We start from the raw sequence: 21,658 nt of genomic DNA, 5'->3' as shown, positions 1-21,658 counted from the left end.
GCTGCTGCTGCTGCTAAGTCGCTTCGGTCGTGTCCAACTCTGTGTGACCCCATAGACAGCAGCCCATCAGGCTCTCCCGTCCCTGGGATTCTCCAGGCAAGAACACTGGAGTGGGTTGCCATTTCCTTCTCCAATGGAGGAAAGTGAAAAGTGAAAGTGAAGTCGTTCAGTCGCGTCCGACTCCTAGCGACCCCATGGACTGCAGGCTACCAGGCTCCTCTGTCCATGGGATTTTCCAGGCAAGAGTACTGGAGTGGGGTGCCATCGCCTTCTCCGGGTAGATGGCTTACTGTGTGTTTAAAGAAGGTTCCATCCTGGGTGGCTGGAACACAGGAATAATGGAGGAAATTAAGGAGACAAGGAGGCATGCTGTGGAGGAGTCAGTGTTGGAAAATATGTAGGACCCTGAAGCCCTGTGTGTTTATCAACCTTTTGAGAGAAGCAAGGACTTTCAAAAAAAAAAGGAAAAGTTAAGAGGCCTGGAAGTTCCCAGTTTCTTTCAGTAGCAAGAATCTTCTGAAGACCTCTTTAAGGGAGATAACCACTAATGCTTAAGCTTTAACTTAATGAAGAAACCAATCTGTAAAGGAACTAAAAAAAAAAAAATTGGGAAATTCCTCATGATGTGAGAGTTCTCTTAGTCCATATCCTCCACTTCAACCCTATCTGGCTGCACAGTGTATTAAATATTTGTAGGCAGTAAACCAAAGATTGGATAATACATACAATTTAATAAAAAGTGGCAATGAAGCACACCTAACACGAAGATGAAAATAAGATTTCAATAGGTATAAAGTAAAACATGCACGATGATAAACATATTCATCACAATATACCTTTTAATCAATAAGAACTACAACTAATAAAAACTCCAAAACCTCTCTTGATAAACATGAGCCTAACGCTTTGATCAATAATTGCTATTATAGTTTAGCATTCTGACCTAGTTTGGTTTTTATATTATATCTAGTTGTTCCTATATAAAGTTAAATTTATTGTTGCCCCTAGATAATTTTGTAAATAAGATGGAAGTCTCAAAGGTTTAATTATCTCAGTTAAATAGGAGTTACTAGTTTTTCTAGCACTAATACTTGAATTCTAATTATCTTCCCAAATAGGGCTTTGGATTTTTTCATCCGAATTCACTGTTCTAGGTGATGGTCTGGAAATTTCCCTTTATGAGGCTATGTGCTGGGGTTTAGTATTTACGCAAAACAATACAAAATGATTTAGGAAGCAATTAGGTAAGCTGGTTTAGCTAAAGTCTTCTGAAACCTAATAGACATCTTCACAATAAACTAAGAAAATAAAATTTCTCATTATCATTTCTTTCCTCAAATTCACAGAATGATCATTTTGCTATGTGCCCTACAGTTTTTAAATGATAATAGAAAGTCTCTTACCACAAATTTGAGGATTACTGAAAACTAAAATCCATAGATTTCTCATTACTGTTCCTTTCCTCAAATTTCCAGAATGTTAAGCTTTGAAATGATTATAGGAAGTATCTAATTACTAATTTTAAGGATTACTTAAATCACATCTGCCATTAACATTTACAAGAAAACTCAAGATAGCTCTTTTAGTATATCATTTCAGCTAAGGAAAGATATAAACATTTGAATGCAGAGTTCCAAAGAATAGCAAGAAGAGATAAGAAAGCCTTCTTCAGTGATCAATGCAAAGAAATAGAGGAAAACAACAGAATGGGAAAGACTAGAGATCTCTTCAAGAAAATCAGAGATACCAGAGGAACATTTCATGCAAAGATGGGCTCAATAAAGGACAGAAATGGTATGGACCTAACAGTAGCAGAAGATATTAAGAAGAGATGGCAAGAATACACAGAAGAACTGTACAAAAAAGATATTCACGACCCAGATAATCACGATGGTGTGATCACTCACCTAGAGCCAGACATCCTGGAATGTGAAGTCAAGTGGGCCTTAGAAAGCATCACTACGAACAAAGCTAGTGGAGGTGATGGAATTCCAGTTGAGCTATTCCAAATCCTGAAAGATGATGCTGTGAAAGTGCTGCACTCAGTATGCCAGCAAATTTGGAAAACTGAGCAGGGGCCACAGGATTGGAAAAAGGTCAGTTTTCATTCCAATCCCAAAGAAAGGCAATGCCAAAGAATGCTCCAACTACTGCACAATTGCACTCATCTCACACGCTAGTAAAGTAATGCTCAAAATTCTCCGAGCCAGGCTTCAGCAATATGTGAACCATGAACTTCCTGATGTTCAAGCTGGTTTTAGAAAAGGAAGAGGAACCAGAGATCAAATTGCCAACATCCGCTGGATCATCAAAAAAGCAAGAGAGTTCCAGAAAAACATCTATTTCTGCTTTATTGACTATGCCAGCCAAAGCCTTTGACTGTGTGGATCACAATAAACTGTGGAAAATTCTGAAAGAGATGGGAATACCAGACCACCTGACCTGCCTCTTGAGAAATTTGTATGCAGGTCAGGAAGCAACAGTTAGAACTAGACATGGAACAACAGACTGGTTCCAAATAGGAAAAGGAGTACGTCAAGGCTGTATATTGTCACCCTGCTTATTGAACTTCTATGCAGAGTACATCATGAGAAACGCTGGACTGGAAGAAACACAAGCTGGAATCAAGATTGCCGGGAGAAATATCAATCACCTCAGATATGCAGATGACACCACCCTTATGGCAGAAAGTGAAGAGGAACTCAAAAGCCTCTTGATGAAAGTGGACGAGGAGAGTGAAAAAGTTGGCTTAAAGCTCAACATTCAGAAAACGAAGATCATGGCATCCAGTCCCATCACTTCATGGCAAATAGATGGGGAAACAGTGGAAACAGTGTCAGACTTTATTTTTGGGGGCTCCAAAATCACTTCAGATGGTGATTGCAGCCATGAAATTAAAAGACACTTACTCCTTGGAAGGAAAGTTATGACCACCTAGATAGCATATTCAAAAGCAGAGACATTACTTTGCCAACAAAGTTTCGTCTAGTCAAGGCTATGGTTTTTCCTGTGGTCATGTATGCATGTGAGAGTTGGACTGTGAAGAAGGCTGAGCACTGAAGAATTGATGCTTTTGAACTGTGGTGTTGGAGAAGACTCTTGAGAGTCCCTTGGACTGCAAGGAGATCCAACCAGTCCATTGTGAAGGAGATCAGCCCTGGGATTTCTTTGGAAGGAATAATGCTAAAGCTGAAACTCCAGTACTTTGGCCACCTCATGAGAAGAGTTGACTCATTGGAAAAGACTGATGCTGGGAGGGATTGGGGGCAAGAGGAGAAGGGGACGACAGAGGATGAGATGGCTGGATGGCATCACTGACTCGATGGACGTGAGTCTGAATGAACTCCGGGAGCTGGTGATGGACAGGGAGACCTGGCATGCTGCGATTCACGGGGTCGCAAAGAGTGGGACACGACTGAGCGACTGAACTGAACTGAACTGAAGTGACTGATCTGATCTGATCAGCTAAGTCGGTAGAATATTAAAAAACACACACAACCCTTAAATCTACTGGTATATGTCCTCACAGATATACAATAAGTTTGGTGAATAAAATTCCAATGTATGTTGTTCTTTGAGTAGAGATGGTCAGTGGACTATCCGCGACATACACAAATTTCCCAGTTTAAGTAGTTGAGAAGCACATGAAAGAAACAGTAGTGTTGTATGCTGGAGAGGAAAAGCACAACTTTTTGCAACTTTCAGAATATAACCTACATGAGAGCAAAGCAAAATGTCAAAAGGAGCAAACAAAAGCCCATAAGGAGAAGCACAATGTGGGTTGGGACACGTCCTCTGAGGCCAAGTAACCCTAAAACACACCAAGGTTCCTTTGTGACCCTGCAGTTCCTTCCTTTTAATCAAGGGTGGAGTCTGATTTTTACCATCTCAGCAAATTCATGGTAGGGACACCTCACATGGTCTGGATGCCAATGGATGAGATGAAACCCATTGGTCCAAGATGTAAAGGAAACTGAGTGACACGCAGCTTTCCCTTCCATCAGGATTGTGATGGTGTCACTTGGTCTGGTCTGAAATCTGAGTCTCAGAATTTGTTTACTTTAAATCCACAACATGTATAGGTCTTCTTATGTCAGCAGCAGAAACTCTAAAATATCTTAAGTTGTATATATTAATCCAAATCTCTTAATGTTTCTTGCCAAGCTGTAGTCTACTGTCATCAACTTAGAATAATTCTACCTCAGGACTCAGACCTCAGGTTTAAAGTGTCTCCCAGGAGTGAAAACCTGAATCAAGCTGTGACTGCCTGCAGTCCCCCTTTCACTAGGCACCAGGGCTCAGTGGACAGAACCCTTCCTCACCTCTCATTTCTGACACTAAGGGTAGCAATGAAACAGATTATTTTTCTAGTTATCGAAAAACTACTCAAAAAAAGTTTGTGTTCATTCAAAGCTACAGAAGAAATCATGACTTGGATATTTGAAACATTCTGAAAAACTGTTTGGGTCATAAATTACATTTCATTTTCACTATACACAAAATATATTTTTTTTGCTCCCCAAAGGCAAAATCAACAGAAAAATGTGTTTGGGGGACTACTTTACTTCTATGCTGACTGAATACCTTATAATGCAATATAATGCTTCATTAGTCCTTTTGTAACGAATAAAGTTTTTAAAGTAGAATAAGGTAGACATCACAGGAAAATGAACAAAATCTGTATTTCAAGCTGTTACTTTTATTTTTGCTTTGCAATTACAATATAGACATTTCATCAAATGTCCTCAGGCTCCTCAGTTTGACAAATGGTATTTTACTCTCTATTCTCTAGGATATTTTAACCTTTTCCATTGTTCTAAAATATATCATTCATAAAGGAGAATTCTAATAGAAAAAATATGTGTCACACAAAACAAATAACAAAGCCACCAATTCCAAACTAGTTTAAACAGTAAGGCTTCCTGACAACCTGTCATCATTATCGTTGATGGTTTTGTTACAAACCTAAGGCAGTGTTTTGTGGTAAATCTAAAGATGACATGCACAGTTCAACTACCTCTTTCTTCACCTTTCCTCTGGTCTACCTACTCCTTCCCCCAGAAAAACCAAGGTAATTAAGCAAGGTTGTAATTCTAATTATCAAATAGCTGTTAAATGAAATGACAGTTTTTTCAGTGAAGATTTGATGTAATAAGCATATAAAGAAGTTCCACATTAAACAAGCTTTCTACTAAAAGTGGATCATGTAACAACAACAAAAAAAAATGCAGAAATTAAACGAATGGCTTACAATGAATCAAAATGCACATTTTACCTTCTCTGTCCATCAGGGCAGGGCACTCACAGTATCTACCATACACTGGAAAATGTCCAGACTGAGGGCCCTGGACAGGACTGTAAACTCCACAGCAAGTCATCACTGCCAAATACCACTGTGTCACACCAGTGAAAAAACCCTGAAAACTCCTCTTTGTAGAGTTTCCAGAAAAGTTTAGCTTTTCTGGAATTTCAAACAAATGTTATTAATTTAAAGAAATAACTTTCACTGTCAGAAGAGAGTGATAAATGAAACTAAGGAAAAAAATACACCAAGCTCGGAAATGTCCTCATGAAAACAATAATTTCCAGGTTAACACCACACACTTCTGTTTTGGTGGTATTCTTGACTTGTCTGAATCCTTAACTTCAAAACTTTATTTTGTATCACCTACATTTGGCTAAAGAGAAGATTCATTGTTTAAGAGTTCTCTTTAATCCTTTTGTCTTTATTTGGTCTGTAACAGCTTTAAAATGAGCCCATCAGAGTAGCCTTAATACTTTGTAATGGATAACCTGTTGTGACATCATCTGAAATGACTTGACGGATACTAACTAATTTATCTACATTTCTGCATCACAGAGGTCAATTTCTTCCTTTCCTATTGATCACTAATTCATTTTATTCAACCAGCATTCAGACTTTATACTAAAGTATGCATTCATTTATTCTACATTAGCTCTTAGGCTTATTACAGACTTCATGGAAAGATCAACTTACCTGGTACACATCATCTCGGGGACCTGCAGCTCCCAACAGGCATTTCATAGCCTCCGGGGTTGTATAGTATTTAATCTCTGCTGTGGCCTTAATGATTCCGTCACAGTAGACATCAACATTGACAGAGCCAGCGGGAAAATCTGAAAAAACACAGATACGAGGAGCTGAGTATATAAATGCATGTACCATATTATTACATCTCATAGAGAATATGAAGTGAGGTTTTAAGAATTCATAACAATTTTACTAACTTTTAACATGTAATTGTTTTCTTTTTTATCTTTAGCTGTTAGAAATCACAAAACAAAATGTATACTTTTGCACGTAATTGCTTAAAAAAACTTAACAGATAAAGACATACATTAAAATTATAATAAAAGCAAAGCAATAAATCTTTTCTCCTTACCCTCTAACCTCCATTTTTTTTTTGGTAATCTATAATCATTTCTATGTAATATTTCAGAATTTAGAACAGTAACGTTATTCATTAAAAGTTAGGGATTTGTTATTAATCTGAGAAAGAAAGTTCCCAATAATTTTTGGAAAGTTTTAAAAAATTGTTTGGTAAAAGAAAGAGTAGAGTTGATTGAAATTACAAAAACTTTTATTCAACTGATTACAATGAAAAACCCTCAGGAAAGGAAGGTTTAGTACCCTGTTACTTGAGTGCCATTTATACCAACCATTCAGCCTTTTTGTGAACAAGCTGTTCAAAGTGACTGATGGATATACCGCATTGTAAATTCTGCTGTAACACATCAACAAATATACAGTTACCTAAGACTGCTGTGCCCTCCATGGAAGGATAACGCCAAATAATCCCTTCAAAGGAAAGTTGTGTTTTATTGTAACAAAAGTAAACAAATTTCAGCTTTTTAAACTCATTCACAGAGCACGCTTCAAACACTCTCACTCTTTGTCACAGAGAGATTTCCTAGATTCTCCTGAAAAATTGTCACCCAAACTTCTGGGGTTTGGAATAAGCCATTAAGTACAAGCCATCTGATGAAACCACCTGATGAAACGTTATATTTTAAAGTTCTATATAGAACAGTCTTATGGACTCTGTGGGAGAGGGAGAGGGTGGGAAGATTTGGGAGAATGGCATTGAAACATGTAAAATATCATGTATGAAATGAGTTGCCAGTCCAGGTTCGATGCACGATACTGGATGCTTGGGGCTGGTGCACTGGGACGACCCAGAGGGATGGAATGGGGAGGGAGGAGGGAGGAGGGTTCAGGATGGGGAACACATGTATACCTGTGGCGGATTCATTTTGATATTTGGCAAAACTAATACAGTTATGTAAAGTTTAAAAATAAAATTAAAAAAAAAAAAAATAAAGTTCTAAAGGTTTAAGCATTCAGTTCAGTTCAGTTCAGTTCAGTCACTCAGTCGTGTCCGACTCTTTGCGACCCCATGAATCGCAGTACGCCACGCCTCCCTGTCCATCACCAACTTCTGGAGTTTACCCAAACTCATGTCCATTGAGTCGGTGATGCCATCCATCCATCTCATCCTCTTCTCCTCCTACCCCCCAATCCCTCCCAGCATCAGGGTCTTTTCCAGTGAATCAACTCTTTGCATGTGGTGGTCAAAGTACTGGAGTTTCAGCTTCAGCATCAGTCCTTCCAATGAAAACCCAGGACCGATCTCCTTTAGAATGGACTGGCTGGATCTCCTTGCAGTCCAAGGGACTCTCAAGAGTCTTCTCCAACACAACCATTCAAAAGCATCAATTCTTTGGCACTCAGCTTTCTTCACAGTCCAACTCTCACATCCATACATGACCACTGGAAAAACCACAGCCTTGACTAGATGGACCTTTGTTGGCAAAGTAATGTCTCTGCTTTTGAATACACTATCTAGGTTGGTCTTAACTTTCCTTCCAAGGAGTAAGCATCTTTTAATTTCATGGCTGCAGTCACCATCTGAAGTGATTTTGGAGCCCAAAAAAGATAAAGTCTGACACTGTTTCCACTGTTTCCCTATCTATTTGCCATGAAGTGATGGGACCAGCGGCCATGATCTTTGTTTTCTGAATGTTGAGCTTTAAGTCAACTTTTTCACTCTCCTCTTTCACTTTCATCAAGAGCCTTTTTAGTTCCTCCTCACTTTCTGCCATAAGGGTGGTGTCATCTGCATATCTGAGGTGATTGATATTTCTCCTGGCAATCTTGATTCCAGCTTGTGTTTCTTCCAGCCCAGCGTTTCTCATGATGTACTCTGCATAGAAGTTCAATAAGCAGGGTGACAATATACAGCCTTGACGTACTCCTTTTCCTATTTGGAACCAGTCTGTTGTTCCATGTCCAGTTCTAACTGTTGCTTCCTGACCTGCATATAGGTTTCTCAAGAGGCAGGTCAGGTGGTCTGGTATTCCCATCTCTTTCAGAATTTTCCACAGTTTATTGTGATCCACACAGTCAAAGGCTTTGGCTGGCATAGTCAATAAAGCAGAAATAGATGTTTTTCTGGAACTCTCTTCCTTTTTCCATGATCCAGCAGATGTTTAAGCATGAGTTTTACTTTATCTCCTGAAGAGGTTACAGGACCTCTCACAATATTGCTTAGGGAAATTTGAAGCCAAAATAGCAATCTTAGATTTAACTAGATCAAGAAGCTGAAGTTCTTCTTCTCATATTGCTTGACCAGACATTTAAACTACATTATTAAAAAAAAATGTAGAAAAGTTCTCCCTTACAAAAATAAGTATTCATCCAATAGAAATGTAACAGAAATCTCAAAAAACTGGAAGCAGTAAAGTATACCTCATCAGTTACAGTTGTGTGTGTATATAGTTAAGGGGTTCTGGAGTTATTGGAGTGAAATGAAATCAATTTAAGTAGATTTCACAAAGACGATTTTGAAAGCAAATATTGGTTTTGTTTATCAGTAAACAAATCAGGAGTTTTACGATGGGATGTTAACCTTCTGAAAAGTCAGATGATAAATCATGAAGGATACATGGTAAGAATATTGCTTAGTATAGGATATTTAAAATACTCTAATTTCTTTAGAATTTAACATGAGAATAAACTGATATATTCCTGATGTCTTGAGTCATTAGTTGACTCAAAATTTTACCATTAGATCAATTGATAATGATGTTGATTTTAGAGAAATCCTCCAAAGAGATGCCATTTGAAGTACTGCTTTTGCTGTATATATTTTCATATCTATTGAATGTCAATCAATATTGAATTTTCAATAAATTTTATTGAATTTATTCAATCAAGGCTTAATTACTGTTTCCACTGATAAATCAGAAAGAACTTTTATGGCTTCCTCTGGTACAAAGACCCTCCTTAGTAACATATTAATTGAATTGGCTTTTTCCTGACCAGTACTCTGTGGTCATTATGATGTCTACATTGTATAACTATTCAGTAAAAATAAAAACCAATTAATTTAAAGACTCAACAGAAGAGAGGGAAAGTGAGTTCTGTTGTTTACTATCTAGACAAAGTAGGCAAGTGACATTTAACACCAGAATTACACACAAATGCAGGTCAAGATCACCAAACTAAGGAAGCATATGAGGGTCAGTTATGAAGATGAACAAGGATGTATCATGGAAGGAAAAGATGGAACTCCCTACCTGCATCAGACATAGATACATAATAAAATATACTTACAGAGGAGAAATGGTTAAAAACGAACTGTATTTAAATTTTAAATATCAAGTTCTAGGCCATTCAAGAATCTCTGACAACCCTCTCTGTCTCCACTATTTAAGTGGTCTACCCTTCCAGGTGGGGCTTCCCTAGTGGCCCAGATGGTAAAGATTCTGCCTGCAATGCGGGAGACCCAAGTTTGATCCCTGGGTCAGGAAGATCCCCTGGAGAAGGGAAAGGCTACCCACTCCAGTATTCTGGCCTGGAGCATTCCATGGATGGAGGAGCCTGGTGGGCTACTGTCCAAGGAGTCACAAGAAGTCAGATGCTACTAAGTGACACACACACACACACACACACACATCTTTCCAGGGGAGGAACAAACTAATTTATGGGAAATATAATCCAAAGGCATTTCTGAATATCAAAACTATATTCACTATTTCCATAAAATATATATATTTCACAAATCCATTAACTTAATTGCTTTTTGCTTTCTGTTTTCCTTTGTCTAAGAAGTTGTGTTCCTTTATTAACCAAATTTAGCACTTTACAACATAGTAAACTTTGAATCAACCCACATAAAGCTTCTATAGGAACAGAAATAAACATAACACTGTTGATTGGAAATTATTATTAAATAAATATTGGTGGCTTCAAAATCTTAGTCACACCTAAAAATTACTACCAATTTAATACATGTTTAAAACCTGAATTATGATATTTAGAATAATTTCTTAACAGTTGTTATTTTTCTAAGTATGTCCAGCATACTTAGCACATCCTAAAGTATTTCCTTGTTTTTTAAATGAAATATGAAATTATAATTTACATTATCCAGAACACAGCTTCTTAATTAATCAAGAAATTCTGTCTCTTTGTGGATACATTTTACATTCCTTTCAACTTTTAATCAATTGTCCCCCTGCTGTGTAAAATAATTTTCTGCCTGAGATGCAGGTACCAGAGGAATACTTTCTTCTTTCTGAGTTAAAATTATTTTATTTTTCATTTAAAGCCTTCACATGTATTTTTATAAGTTTTGGCAAAAGGGGACTATAGAAGCTTCGAATTCCTATAACACAAAACAGTACCTGTCAGAGATGAATCTGTGGACATCATTAGGAAGGTGTGAGTTTTAGAAAGTGAAGTCACATGAGCACTTTTTCTAGAGTGGAAAGAGACCAACAGAGAGAGGCCATCTCCTGAATTTGAAACATCAGTATTCTTCAAAAGAACCCTGAGAGTAGAGAAGCGTCCCTGGTATGTTTCCACTTCAAGGTTAGATCCTGCATTTTAATTTGGTATTCAAAGAAGCAGAACAAAAAAAATTTTAAACTTTAAATATGTTTAGACTAGTATTAGATGGAATGAGGTATTAATTGAGATCATTTCCTGCCCTGGAAGTCATCAGTAGGTACAGGAATTATACGTGAGATATTCAGAACCGGGAGTGCTCCTGAGCATGGTTGCCCAAGAATGAACGGGGACAAATTTTATATCAAGGGATGTGAACACAGGAGGAGGGAGTGGGCAATATGAGGAGTACAGTATTTATAGAGAAAGATGCTTCAATTCTCTCCCAAAAGGAAGAGAAGTAAGTTTTAAAGCCACTCAATGAGATTTGCTAGAGGGAGAGACTGATACTTTGTTCCTCAGCTGGATGTCTCAGTGGTGTCTCATATATTATCTCCCTTATCTCCAAACATTCTGTACATGAGTACTTAAAATACAAGTACAGAAGTTGTTTTATCAGTAAGAAAACTGAGCACAGAAAGATCAAGAGACTTGTCTAAAGTTTCCCAGTAAATGGTTCAATACAGAATAAAAACAGCTCTTTTGGCCACCAGTTAAGTATTTCCTTAACTTCACTGCAGATTCTGCACAGATAGCTAGACTGCAAGAGCACACTGGGTACCCCCTCTTACTCTGCAGCTGGTGTAGAGAAAAGAGAACTCCAGTGCACAGTCAGTGCTGTCCAGTCAAACTTCCCGAGATGATGGATATGTTCCAATGAAGCACCTGAAATATGCTTAGTGCAACTGAGTTCTAAACTTTATTTAATTATAATAAAGTTTAAATAACCAGATGTGGCCGGTGGCTACCATATTGGCTGGTGCAGCTGCAAAACAGTTTCTCCAACTATGGTTTGTGACCCACTAGTTCATCATGGACGGAGTGGTCTGGTGGGCTGCAGTCCATTGGGTCGCTAGGAGTCGGACACGACTGAGCGACTTCACTTTATTTTTTCACTTTCATGCATTGGAGAAGGAAATGGCAACCCACTCCAGTGTTCTTGCCTGGAGAATCCCAGGGACGGAGGAGCCTGGTGGGCTGCTGTCTATGGGGTGGCACAGAATCGGACACGACTGAAGTGACTTAGCGGCAGCAGCAGCAGTTCATCATGACATGAATTTAGGAGGTTCTGAATAACAGTGAAAAAAATGAAAAGAAAAAATATGTTTCTCTCTACTTACAGTACCCATATGTTCTTGCATGTTGTGTACTTTTCCATTACAACCCATAACATATTAATCATAGTTGTATAAAATTTCCTGTCTGATAATTCCAACATCTGTGTCACACTTGTCTGGTCTGATGTGCATTTTGTCGCTCTGGACTATTTTTTCCTTGCTTTCTGGCATGTCTTGTAATTTCTTGTCTAAAAGCAGTATGTTGTTTGGGGTGAAAAGTGAAAGTGAAGTCTCTCAGTCGTGTCCAACTCCTTGTGACCCTATGGACTGTAGCCTACCAGGCTTCTCTGACCATGGGATTCCTCAGGCAAGAATACTGCAGTGGGTTGACATTTCCTTCTCTAGGGGATCTTCCCAACCCAGGGATTGAATCTGGGTCTACCATACTGCAGGCAGATTTTTTACTGACTGAGCCACCAGGGTTATTTGTTTGGGGTATAAGAAGTAAAACAGGTAAGGGTGTAGTGAGAGTAATCTATCTAGGAGTTGGACTGTATCTACTGTTCACTGTAGCTGTCAGTGCCAAAATCTTCGACTTCCTCTCTTGTCCTTGTCTTCTCTCTTGATCTGGTGCTTCCCTAAGTACGGTTCCTCAGAAAGACACTGCATCTTGCATTCTTTCAAGATGTAACTCAGTCATTACACCGCTGTGGTAATCGTCAGGTTGGGCGGAGGGGGGCACTTTAATCTTATGAGTCTCAGTCTTTAGTGGGCCTGTGTCTTTTGCTGTGACCTCCACTAGCATTTCTGCCATGCCATAGCTTTCTTTCTCCCCCATTTAAATGACACAGAAAGGCTAGAGGGGGCTCCCTTCCTCAGGTAGGATGAGACTCTGGTAAAGTGTTTCCCCCTGAAAAGTAGACCTTCGTTATGGAGAACACATGGAGAGTATTTCCCCTTGATTATGCTTCCTCTGACCCAGCAGAATCTTCCAGAACTTTCTCAGATCTTCACTGTGTGAATCTGATGGGATTCCTGGAGATAAATTCCACACAATTATAGGTGCCTCCTAAGACAACTCAGTGGTAAAGAATCCATTCACCTGTCAATGCAGGAGACTCAGGAGACTCAGGTTTGATCCCTGGGTTGAGAAGATCCCCTGGAGATGGGAATGGCAACCCACTCCAGTATTTTTGCCTTGAAAATCCCATGGACAGAGGAGCCTGGTGGGCTACGGTCCCCGGGGTCACAAAGAGTCGGACACGACTGAGCACACAGCACACATAAGATGGCAGCCTCCAGGGGTTTCTTACTTTCAAGCTAGTTCACACTTAGCCTTCAGCAATTCACGAGAATTACCGTTTAGGTGTTCTTACCAGTTTATGGCTCCAGAGACTTCTGCTCCAGGCAAGCAGATCTTAGATGTCACTGTCGATTTACCTTTCTCTCCACATGTTGTAATGGTTGTTTGCCCTCCAACTTCAGTTCTCCGAGTTCAAGAAAAGTCACCGATTTTCAGTTGTTCAGTTTTTTCTTGTTGTAAGAATGGGAGTGGCAACTTTCAAGGTCTTTACGTGTAATGGCTGAAACCATTAGTCTAAGTATTGCTTTTAAAACCTTTGTTTTCATTATGTATTCATGCATACATATTGCATCATAACGTAAAATGTAGTTCTTGCTAGGGTTCAAAAATTTTTAAGAAACAGTACTACGAGGCAGAGAAAGTAAGACTCTGGGGCCATTTCTGCTGAACCATGTCCCATCCATAGTCCCATACTTATTCATGGAACTATCCTATATATTGTTACGTAACAGGCAACGTTTTATAAGAAAATCTATCATTAACGTACAGAATACACTGGTTGAAAAAAAAGAGTTGGAGAGGTTTAATTAGCATACCTGGTAAATAACAGTTTATTTATTTTTACTATAAATTAGTTGTTCAATCACATAGATAATATTATAGTCTCATATATCTTGGAAATTATGGAATAACAGTTTTCTATTTTTCTGAAAAACATCTGAAATTTGACATTTTATTCTTTCCACTGCTCTTAGCTACTAGGTAAACTGAACATAAAATCTTAATGTGAATAATTTTATTTGACATTTTGATTTGGTATTTGGGAAGTATTACCTCAGTACTTCTTAATTTGCAATACTGATATTTCTGTAGTGATTTTAGTCTAACTAGATTTAGTTTAACTTCTAAACTAATTATAAATTACTGTTCATTAAATCATTTAAAAAATGTGACATAAGGAAGTAAGAGGCTTTGGAAGAAAAGCAAAAGGAACAGAATTCTTTCTCATTTCACTTCTGCATGTCCTTGTCCATGACAGGAAGCAGTGTCTAAGATGTTTATAAATGCTTCGCATAGAGTCTTCCCTTTCTATAATCCAACTCTGATCTAAGCTGTGTGAGGATATCCACAGAAGGGACACATACTTTACACAACACAACAGAAAAGATTTGTAAATGCTCTGTAAATGGATTTCACTAGAATTATATTCTAAAAAGAAAACAAAAAAGCTCTGGATGTGTTTGACATACTCTTTAATTTTTTACTACATTTCTGAATTCATAATAAGATTGAATATCTTTGTACTTTAAAATACTTAAATTAACATTTATAAAGTTTTATTCTCTGATTGTAAAAGGACACCATAAATTAAAAACCAGCAAGTCCTACATTTATATCAAAACATTCAGAAATTAATATATTAGATTTTGATTTTAGTACAATTATCAAGACAAGTCTGTATATTTCACCTGCAATTTTAAATCTGATACGATTTATCATGTTGAAGCAAACTTGGATAATAAATGGTTAGGTTCATAATTTTTAAAAGGAAAAGAGGGAATATTGTATATAGATATGGTACCAAGATGATAAAATAGGGAAAAAGAACTATGCTATCCAAACAAGCAAAAACATACTCAGGGGCATGGCAGAAACAAAAAACAAAAAAAGAAGAAAATTACAAATGAAAATCCAAATGTTTGCTCATTCTGTTACAATAAAGCGAATGATTTTAGTTCCCTAATTTAATAGCTAACATTTAAAGTGCTCTTTGCTGACACAGTTGAAAGTACATGATATTACTGCCTGTCATTTCACCACATGGTACATAGGCTAATTTCTCATAATTTACACATTCATGCTTTTGCAAACTCAGATTAATAATAACAGCCTTGGATGTGTGAAAGCTAAACACAGGAAACACCTGCAGAACAATATTAGTTTCTGTAGAGAAGTGAAACCATTTACCAGAAATTTATTGAAAGAAACTCAGAATGATGTTTTATATTTATTAAAGTATAAAAAAATTCCTTACCTAAAGCTTTCATACTCCAGACACTTTTATTCCAGAGGGCTGGCTGTGTTCTAATGCATTTACTATTTGATGTAAATTCAACCTCCACAGCATCACTGGTTACTTCATCTCTCAAAATAATAAATATTTCACCAGGATTCTATACAATGAAAAATATAACTCAATTAGACATTTGAAACGTTTTCATTAACCAACCAAATACACTTATTAGTGATAAAGGTCCAACATGGTAATTAGTGTAAAGAACTCGTCTGCCAAGCAGGAGACCCGGGTTCGATCTCTTGGTGGGACAGATCCCTTGAAGGAGGAAATGGCAATCCACCTCAGTATTCTTGCATGGGAAATCCCATAGACAGAGGAGCATGATGGGCTACTGTCCATGGGGTTGCAAATGTAGGAGACAACTTAAAGCCACCACCACCATCGTGTCCACAGTTTCAGCCATATTCATAAATGAAATATGTAAAGGTGAGTCTCACAAGATTTTAAGTTTATCAACTCATGTCTATTGAATATTTATTTTCCCCCAGCACCATATTTTGCAAATGAATCGACTGAGTTCATAGCTGCTCACTTTTCCTTTCACCTCATCCCTGTGTGAGAGGTTCTTTGTGAAGGTAATGAGCATCATTTCACAGACCTGCAGGGAATGTAATTCAATTGCTAAAAAAATTCTTTTTTTTCCCCCAAATCCCTTTCCTTTACCTTTCTAGGACTTGGTGTATTTATCTATAAATAAGAGGATCAAACATGTTTAGCTTTAAGATCTCTTATACTTGAAATATGATTAATTGGTTTAGATGTCTAATACAGTTGACCCTTGAACAACATAACTTTTAGGAGCATCTACTGGCCCTCTGCACCATGGAAAATCCATATAAGATTGATAGTACACCCTCTGCAACAGCAGTATCCTGATTCAACCAACTGCAGATCATGCTGTACTGGGGTATTTACTACTGAGAAAAATCCATGTATAAGTGGACCCATGCAATTCAAAACCCCTATTGTTCAAGTGTCAAGTGTATTGTTAATCTTACCAATAAGAGATTCTTTTGTTACTCTTTATGATGAATACCAGTGAAGGCTGTTCGGCTGACTAGAGGTTATAAATCTAAAAGTTTCAAGATTTTATTAAGGTGGAAAAGCTAGGGAAGCCCAAATCTATGTATATAAGATTCAAATTGCCAACATCTGTTGGATAATAGAAAAAGCAATAGAATTCTAGAAAAAAAAATATATATTTCTGCTTCATTTTCTGTATTAAAAACATTGACTGTGTGGATCACAATAAACTGTGGGGAATTCTTAAAGTGATGGGAATATCAGACTACCTTGCCCGCTTCCAGAGAAACCTGTATGCAGGTCAAGAAGAAACAGTTAGAACCAGACATGGAATGACTGGTTCAAAATTGGGAAAGGAGTATGTCAAGGCTGTATATCGTTACCCTACTGATTTAACTTCTATACAGAATACATCATGTGCAATGCTGGACTGGATGAAACAGAAGCTGGAATGAAGATTTCCATGAGAAATATCAACAATCTCAGATATGCAGATGCTACCACCCTAATGGCAGAAAGCGAAAAGGAACTAAAGAGCATCTTGATGAAAATAAAAGAGGAGAGTGAAATATCTGGCTTAAAATTCAACATTCAGAAAACTAAGATCATAGCACCCAGTCCCATCACTTCATGGCAGATAGATGGGGAAGAAATGGAAACTGACAGATTTTATTTTCTCGGGCTCCAAAATCACTGCAGAGAGTGACTGTAGCCATGAAATTAAAAGACGCTTGCTACTTGGAAGAAAAGCTATGACAAACCTAGCCAGTGTATTAAAAAGCAGAGCCAGTACTTTGCTGACAAAGGTCCATATACAGTCAAAGCTATGATTTTTCCAATAGTCATGTATGGATGTGAGAGTTGGACCATAAAGAAAGCTGAGTGCTGAAGAATTGATGTTTATGAACTGTGGTGCTGGATAAGACTCTTGAGACTCCCTTGGATAGCAAGGAGATCAAACCAGTCAATCCTAAAGGAAACCAACCCTGAATATTCATTGGAAGGACTGATGCTGAAGTTGAAGTGCCAATACTTTGGCCACCTGATGGGAAGAGCTGACTTATTGGAAAAGACCCTGATGAGGGAAAGATTTAGGACAGGAAGAGAAGGGGATGACAGAGGATGAGACTGTTGGATGGCATCACAGACTCAATGGGTATGAGTTTGAACAAACTTCATGAGACAGTGAAGGACAGAGAAGCCTGGTGTGATGCAGTCCAGGGGGTTGCAAAGAGTTGGATGTGACTTAGCAACTGAACAACAACTACAAAGATATAAGGGGTTACTGAAAAACCTATTTGAAAAAAAAATCCTGAGAGAAAACTAAGGATAAAAGATTGGATTTAATACAGAGAAAAGGAAGGGATAAACATCTTTTGAGCATCTGTTTTATACTGGGTTTTCCAGGTGGAACAGTGGTAAAGAATCCACCTGCCAATTCAGGAGATGTAAGAGACATGGGTTCAATCCCTGGATCAGGAAGATTCCCTGGAGGAGAAAACGACACCCCACTCCAGTATTCTTGCCTGGCAGATTCTAGGGACAGAGGAGCCTAGTGAGCTACAGTCCATGAAATCACAAAGAGTTAGACAGGACTTACTGAGGGCTAATCACTTTTTATATAAAGCCATTTCCTTTAATCCTAACCAAAACACACACACACACACACATACCTCAAAAACCAATATGGAAGACTATTATATTTCTATTTTAAGACTAGAGTAATGAATACAAAGATTTACATTCTAAAAATCAATCAGAATTATTTAAATTAAACTCTGTACTACTGTTTACATGATGCTGTTTTAACCTTCAAAATAACTAAAATAAAATATATTTTATGATTATCTCAGATATCACCCTTCAAAGGCTTTCTTCAAAGTCAAACTGAATTTCAGTCTTTCACAAAATAAATAGGAATCCCATTTATATGCTCTTATAAAACTGTGTTTACCCAAAAGTCATTAATTTCAAAGTTCTCTTATTTAAATATTATTTCCCTAAGCATAAATTACCCACCAATAAAACTTACATTTTTAATGCTCTGTACTACGGGGTTTTTTACAAATATGTTGATGTTAAAAAAAATCATTTCAGCTGACACACATCCACCTCTGGCATTTTTCCAGCAGAGTCTAGTGCTCCCAAGTATTTGTCTACAGGATATTCTGAACTAAATTTCTCTATATCAGTTAAATTGCACTTTGAGAAAAGATCCCATGAGTCCACCTACTGCTCTGGCTTCACACATCCGACCTCAGGGAAATGCTTCTGTTTCTCTGCCTACGCCTCCTCATGCACTACTTCATCTGAATCTGAGGTCAGTAACTGGAGCTCCTTCCGGTCCTCACGCCTGCCACTTCCTCTTCAGAGACCACACTTCCAAGGCAGTTCCTTAGTCCCTCACTTGCTCACATCTGTCTCCTTACTTTGCAGCTTTAATGACTTCCCATTTTCACTCTGGCTCAAATCCAGCTTCAAATTTCTTTGGTGTTTTCTTCTATTTGTTCATCCCTTCCTGTAAAACTCTTGACCTCTCGCCTTCCAAATTTAGTAAACCCGAGCATCCTCTCCTGGTGTATATTCAGCCAGCAACTCGTCCTCATTCATGGGTGCTCACATCCCGTGCTGCGCTAAGTCTCTGTAGTCATGTCCGACTCTTTGCGATCCTATGGACTGTAGGCTGCCAGGCTCCTCTGTCCATTGGGTTCTCCAGCAAGAATACTGCAGTGGGCTGCCATTTCCTCCTCCAGGGGATCTTCCCAACCCAGGGATCGAACCCATGTGTCTTAAGTCTCCTGCATTGGCAGGCGGGTTCTTTACCACTGGCGCCACCTGGGAAGCCGGGTGCTTCCATGGGCTGCTTCTTATGCACCAAATTCTCTCCCACCTTTCAACTATCTCCAAACAGGAGGTCTAAACAAAAGATAAGCACACTGACCAAGGAGGCACTGACATCTCATTTGTAACTGGGACAAGCTCCAAGGGCATGTAATCTCTGAAGATGCACAGAACCTGCACTTGTTTTAATGTTCTGCTATCACACCTTGAAATGCTTAATAATTAGAACTGGGGTCTCTACCTTTTCATTTTACACTGGGCCCTGCTAATTAGGAAGCCACTCCTATTTGCACATAATGTTGGCATGCTCTTGAGTTCCTACTCTCCCTCCATCTCATACTTATCCTCTTCACCAAGGTCCAACTCAGGTTTCACGTACAACTTCCAAAGGGATCATAAAATATTTCACACGTGTACTCCTCATTTGAACCTTTCTAAGTCATGCCCTCTGGTCTTAATAAGTTTTTAATGTCTGTGTTGAGGCTTCCCAGATAGCTTTTAAACACCCTGAAGGTATTTTTATTTTTTATATCATTTTGGCATCTTGTAAGAATTAGGTACATAAGAGGTACTCTGGGGAACTCCCTGGTGGTTCCAGGTTAAGACTTCTTCCAATGCAGGGGGTGTGGGTTGGGGAGTTAGGATCCCACGTGACTCACAGCCAAAAAATAAAAACACAACAATACTGTAACAAATTTATTAAAAAAAATTGAAAAGAGGCAATCTATATGTGTTTTTACATTGAGATGGAATAAGCCTATAAAAATATGACTTTTTTTTTTTTTTTTTACTTTGAGCAAGCATTATTCCTTATCCCCCTCAGGACTCACAGCTTCATCTGCTTCTTGCATCTCCATGCTCAAATCGGGCTGCTGAGGAGGGAAGGCCTGCACTCGTCCAGCCCTGTTCTTAATTATTATGAAAGTGAAAAGAGTGAAAGTGTTAGTTGCCTCAGTCGTGTCTAACTTTTTGCAGCCCCAGGGACTGTAGCTCACCAGGCTCCTCTGTCCATGGAATTCTCCAGGCAAGAATACTAGAGCAGGTTGCCATTCCCTTCTCCAGGGGATCTTGCAGACCCAGGGACTGAACCTGAGGCTCCTGCATTGCAGGCAGATTCTTAATTGTCTGAGTCATTGGGGAAGCCTTAATTATTATGGACATCTTAATTAAAGCTACAATTATATGGACATATTTAATTCAATGGAGGAAATATTAGGATACTCAAATGGTCATAAATTCAGTTTTATCAGAAAATGCTATTTTGCTCTCAGTCTAACTTGTTTACCTCTTATCTGGCTCTGAGCATTCAAATTGAGAAAGAGTTATAATAATAATCACTACCAAACTCTCTAGATTTGCTGCATTGTAAACAAACCGTGAGACCTCACCAAAAGGGCTGGAACTTTGTCTGCAGTACAACACATCGGTAGTGGAGTTTCTAGATTGTCAGGGTGGGTGCCCTTCTAGACTTTAATGAATCATTAAGCACAGGTAACAAAAGATTTTGATCCTCGTGGATCATATCAGCTTACTTTGACTTGTGCACCCAGACCAATAGCTCTTTTCATATACTCATAATTAATAGGAACCAGCCCTACAAGCACAGTTGCACGGGTATGGGCCTCATTAAGCCAGCACTGTGCAAGTCCCTGAAGCTGACCCTGACCTGACCTGTGACGACAGAGCAAGGATTAGGTCATGGCAATGGTTCCAAATTTGGCTGCTAATTCTCACCTTGGAGAATCACCTGGGAAGCTTTTAAAACTCCCAATGTCCAGGCCAAAACTCAGACTATTTACATCTCAATCTCTAACAGTAGGATTCAGACATTTTTACTTTGTAAAACCTCCCCTAGTCATCCCTATGCTATGCTAAGTCACTTCAGTCGTGTCCGACTCTGTGCGACCCCATAGACGGCAGCCCACCAGGCTCCGCCGTCCCTGGGATTCTCCAGGCAAGAACACTGGAGTGGGTTGCCATTTCCTTCTCCAATGCAGTGAAAAGTGCAAAGTGAAAGTGAAGTCACTCAAGCGTGTCTGACTCTTTGAGACCCCATGGACTGCAGCCTACCAGGCTCCTCCATCCATGGGATTTTGAGTACTGGAGTGGGTTGCCATTTCCTTCTCCAATGCAGTGAAAAGTGCAAAGTGAAAAGTGAAAGTGAAGTCGGTCAGTCGTGTCTGACTCTTCGTGATCCCATGGACTGCAGCCCACCAGGCTCCTCCATCCATGGGATTTTCCAGGCAAGAGTACTGGAGTGGGGTGCCATTGCCTTCTCCGCTAGTCATCCCTATATGCTGCCTAATTTGAGAAACACTTGGTTAAATGGAAAAAAACACATTTTTGTCATTGTAAAACCTTAGCACTGAAGGGGTAATGTTCAC

General features: G+C 38.7%; 1 protein-coding gene across 1 annotated transcript in view; it reads right to left on the bottom strand.

Annotated features, from left to right (window-relative positions):
• The window catches only part of LOC129657534 (B-cell scaffold protein with ankyrin repeats-like), a 44,863-nt gene extending 29,363 nt beyond the window's left edge, over nucleotides 1-15,500 (bottom strand). Inside the window, exons 1-2 of the mRNA XM_055587813.1 lie at nucleotides 15,369-15,500; nucleotides 5,999-6,138 (exon numbers count right to left, since the gene is read on the bottom strand). Coding sequence (XP_055443788.1) covers nucleotides 5,999-6,138; nucleotides 15,369-15,381 — 153 coding nt within the window. The 5' untranslated portion in view covers nucleotides 15,382-15,500. The remainder of the gene's footprint in view (nucleotides 1-5,998; nucleotides 6,139-15,368) is intronic.
• Nucleotides 15,501-21,658: the final 6,158 nt, after the last annotated feature.

Source organism: Bubalus kerabau, chromosome 7, assembly GCF_029407905.1.
Source record: "Bubalus kerabau isolate K-KA32 ecotype Philippines breed swamp buffalo chromosome 7, PCC_UOA_SB_1v2, whole genome shotgun sequence".
Lineage (NCBI taxonomy): Eukaryota > Metazoa > Chordata > Mammalia > Artiodactyla > Bovidae > Bubalus > Bubalus kerabau.
Note: the sequence above shows the minus strand (reverse complement) of the source record. Positions and strands in the feature narration are given on the sequence as shown.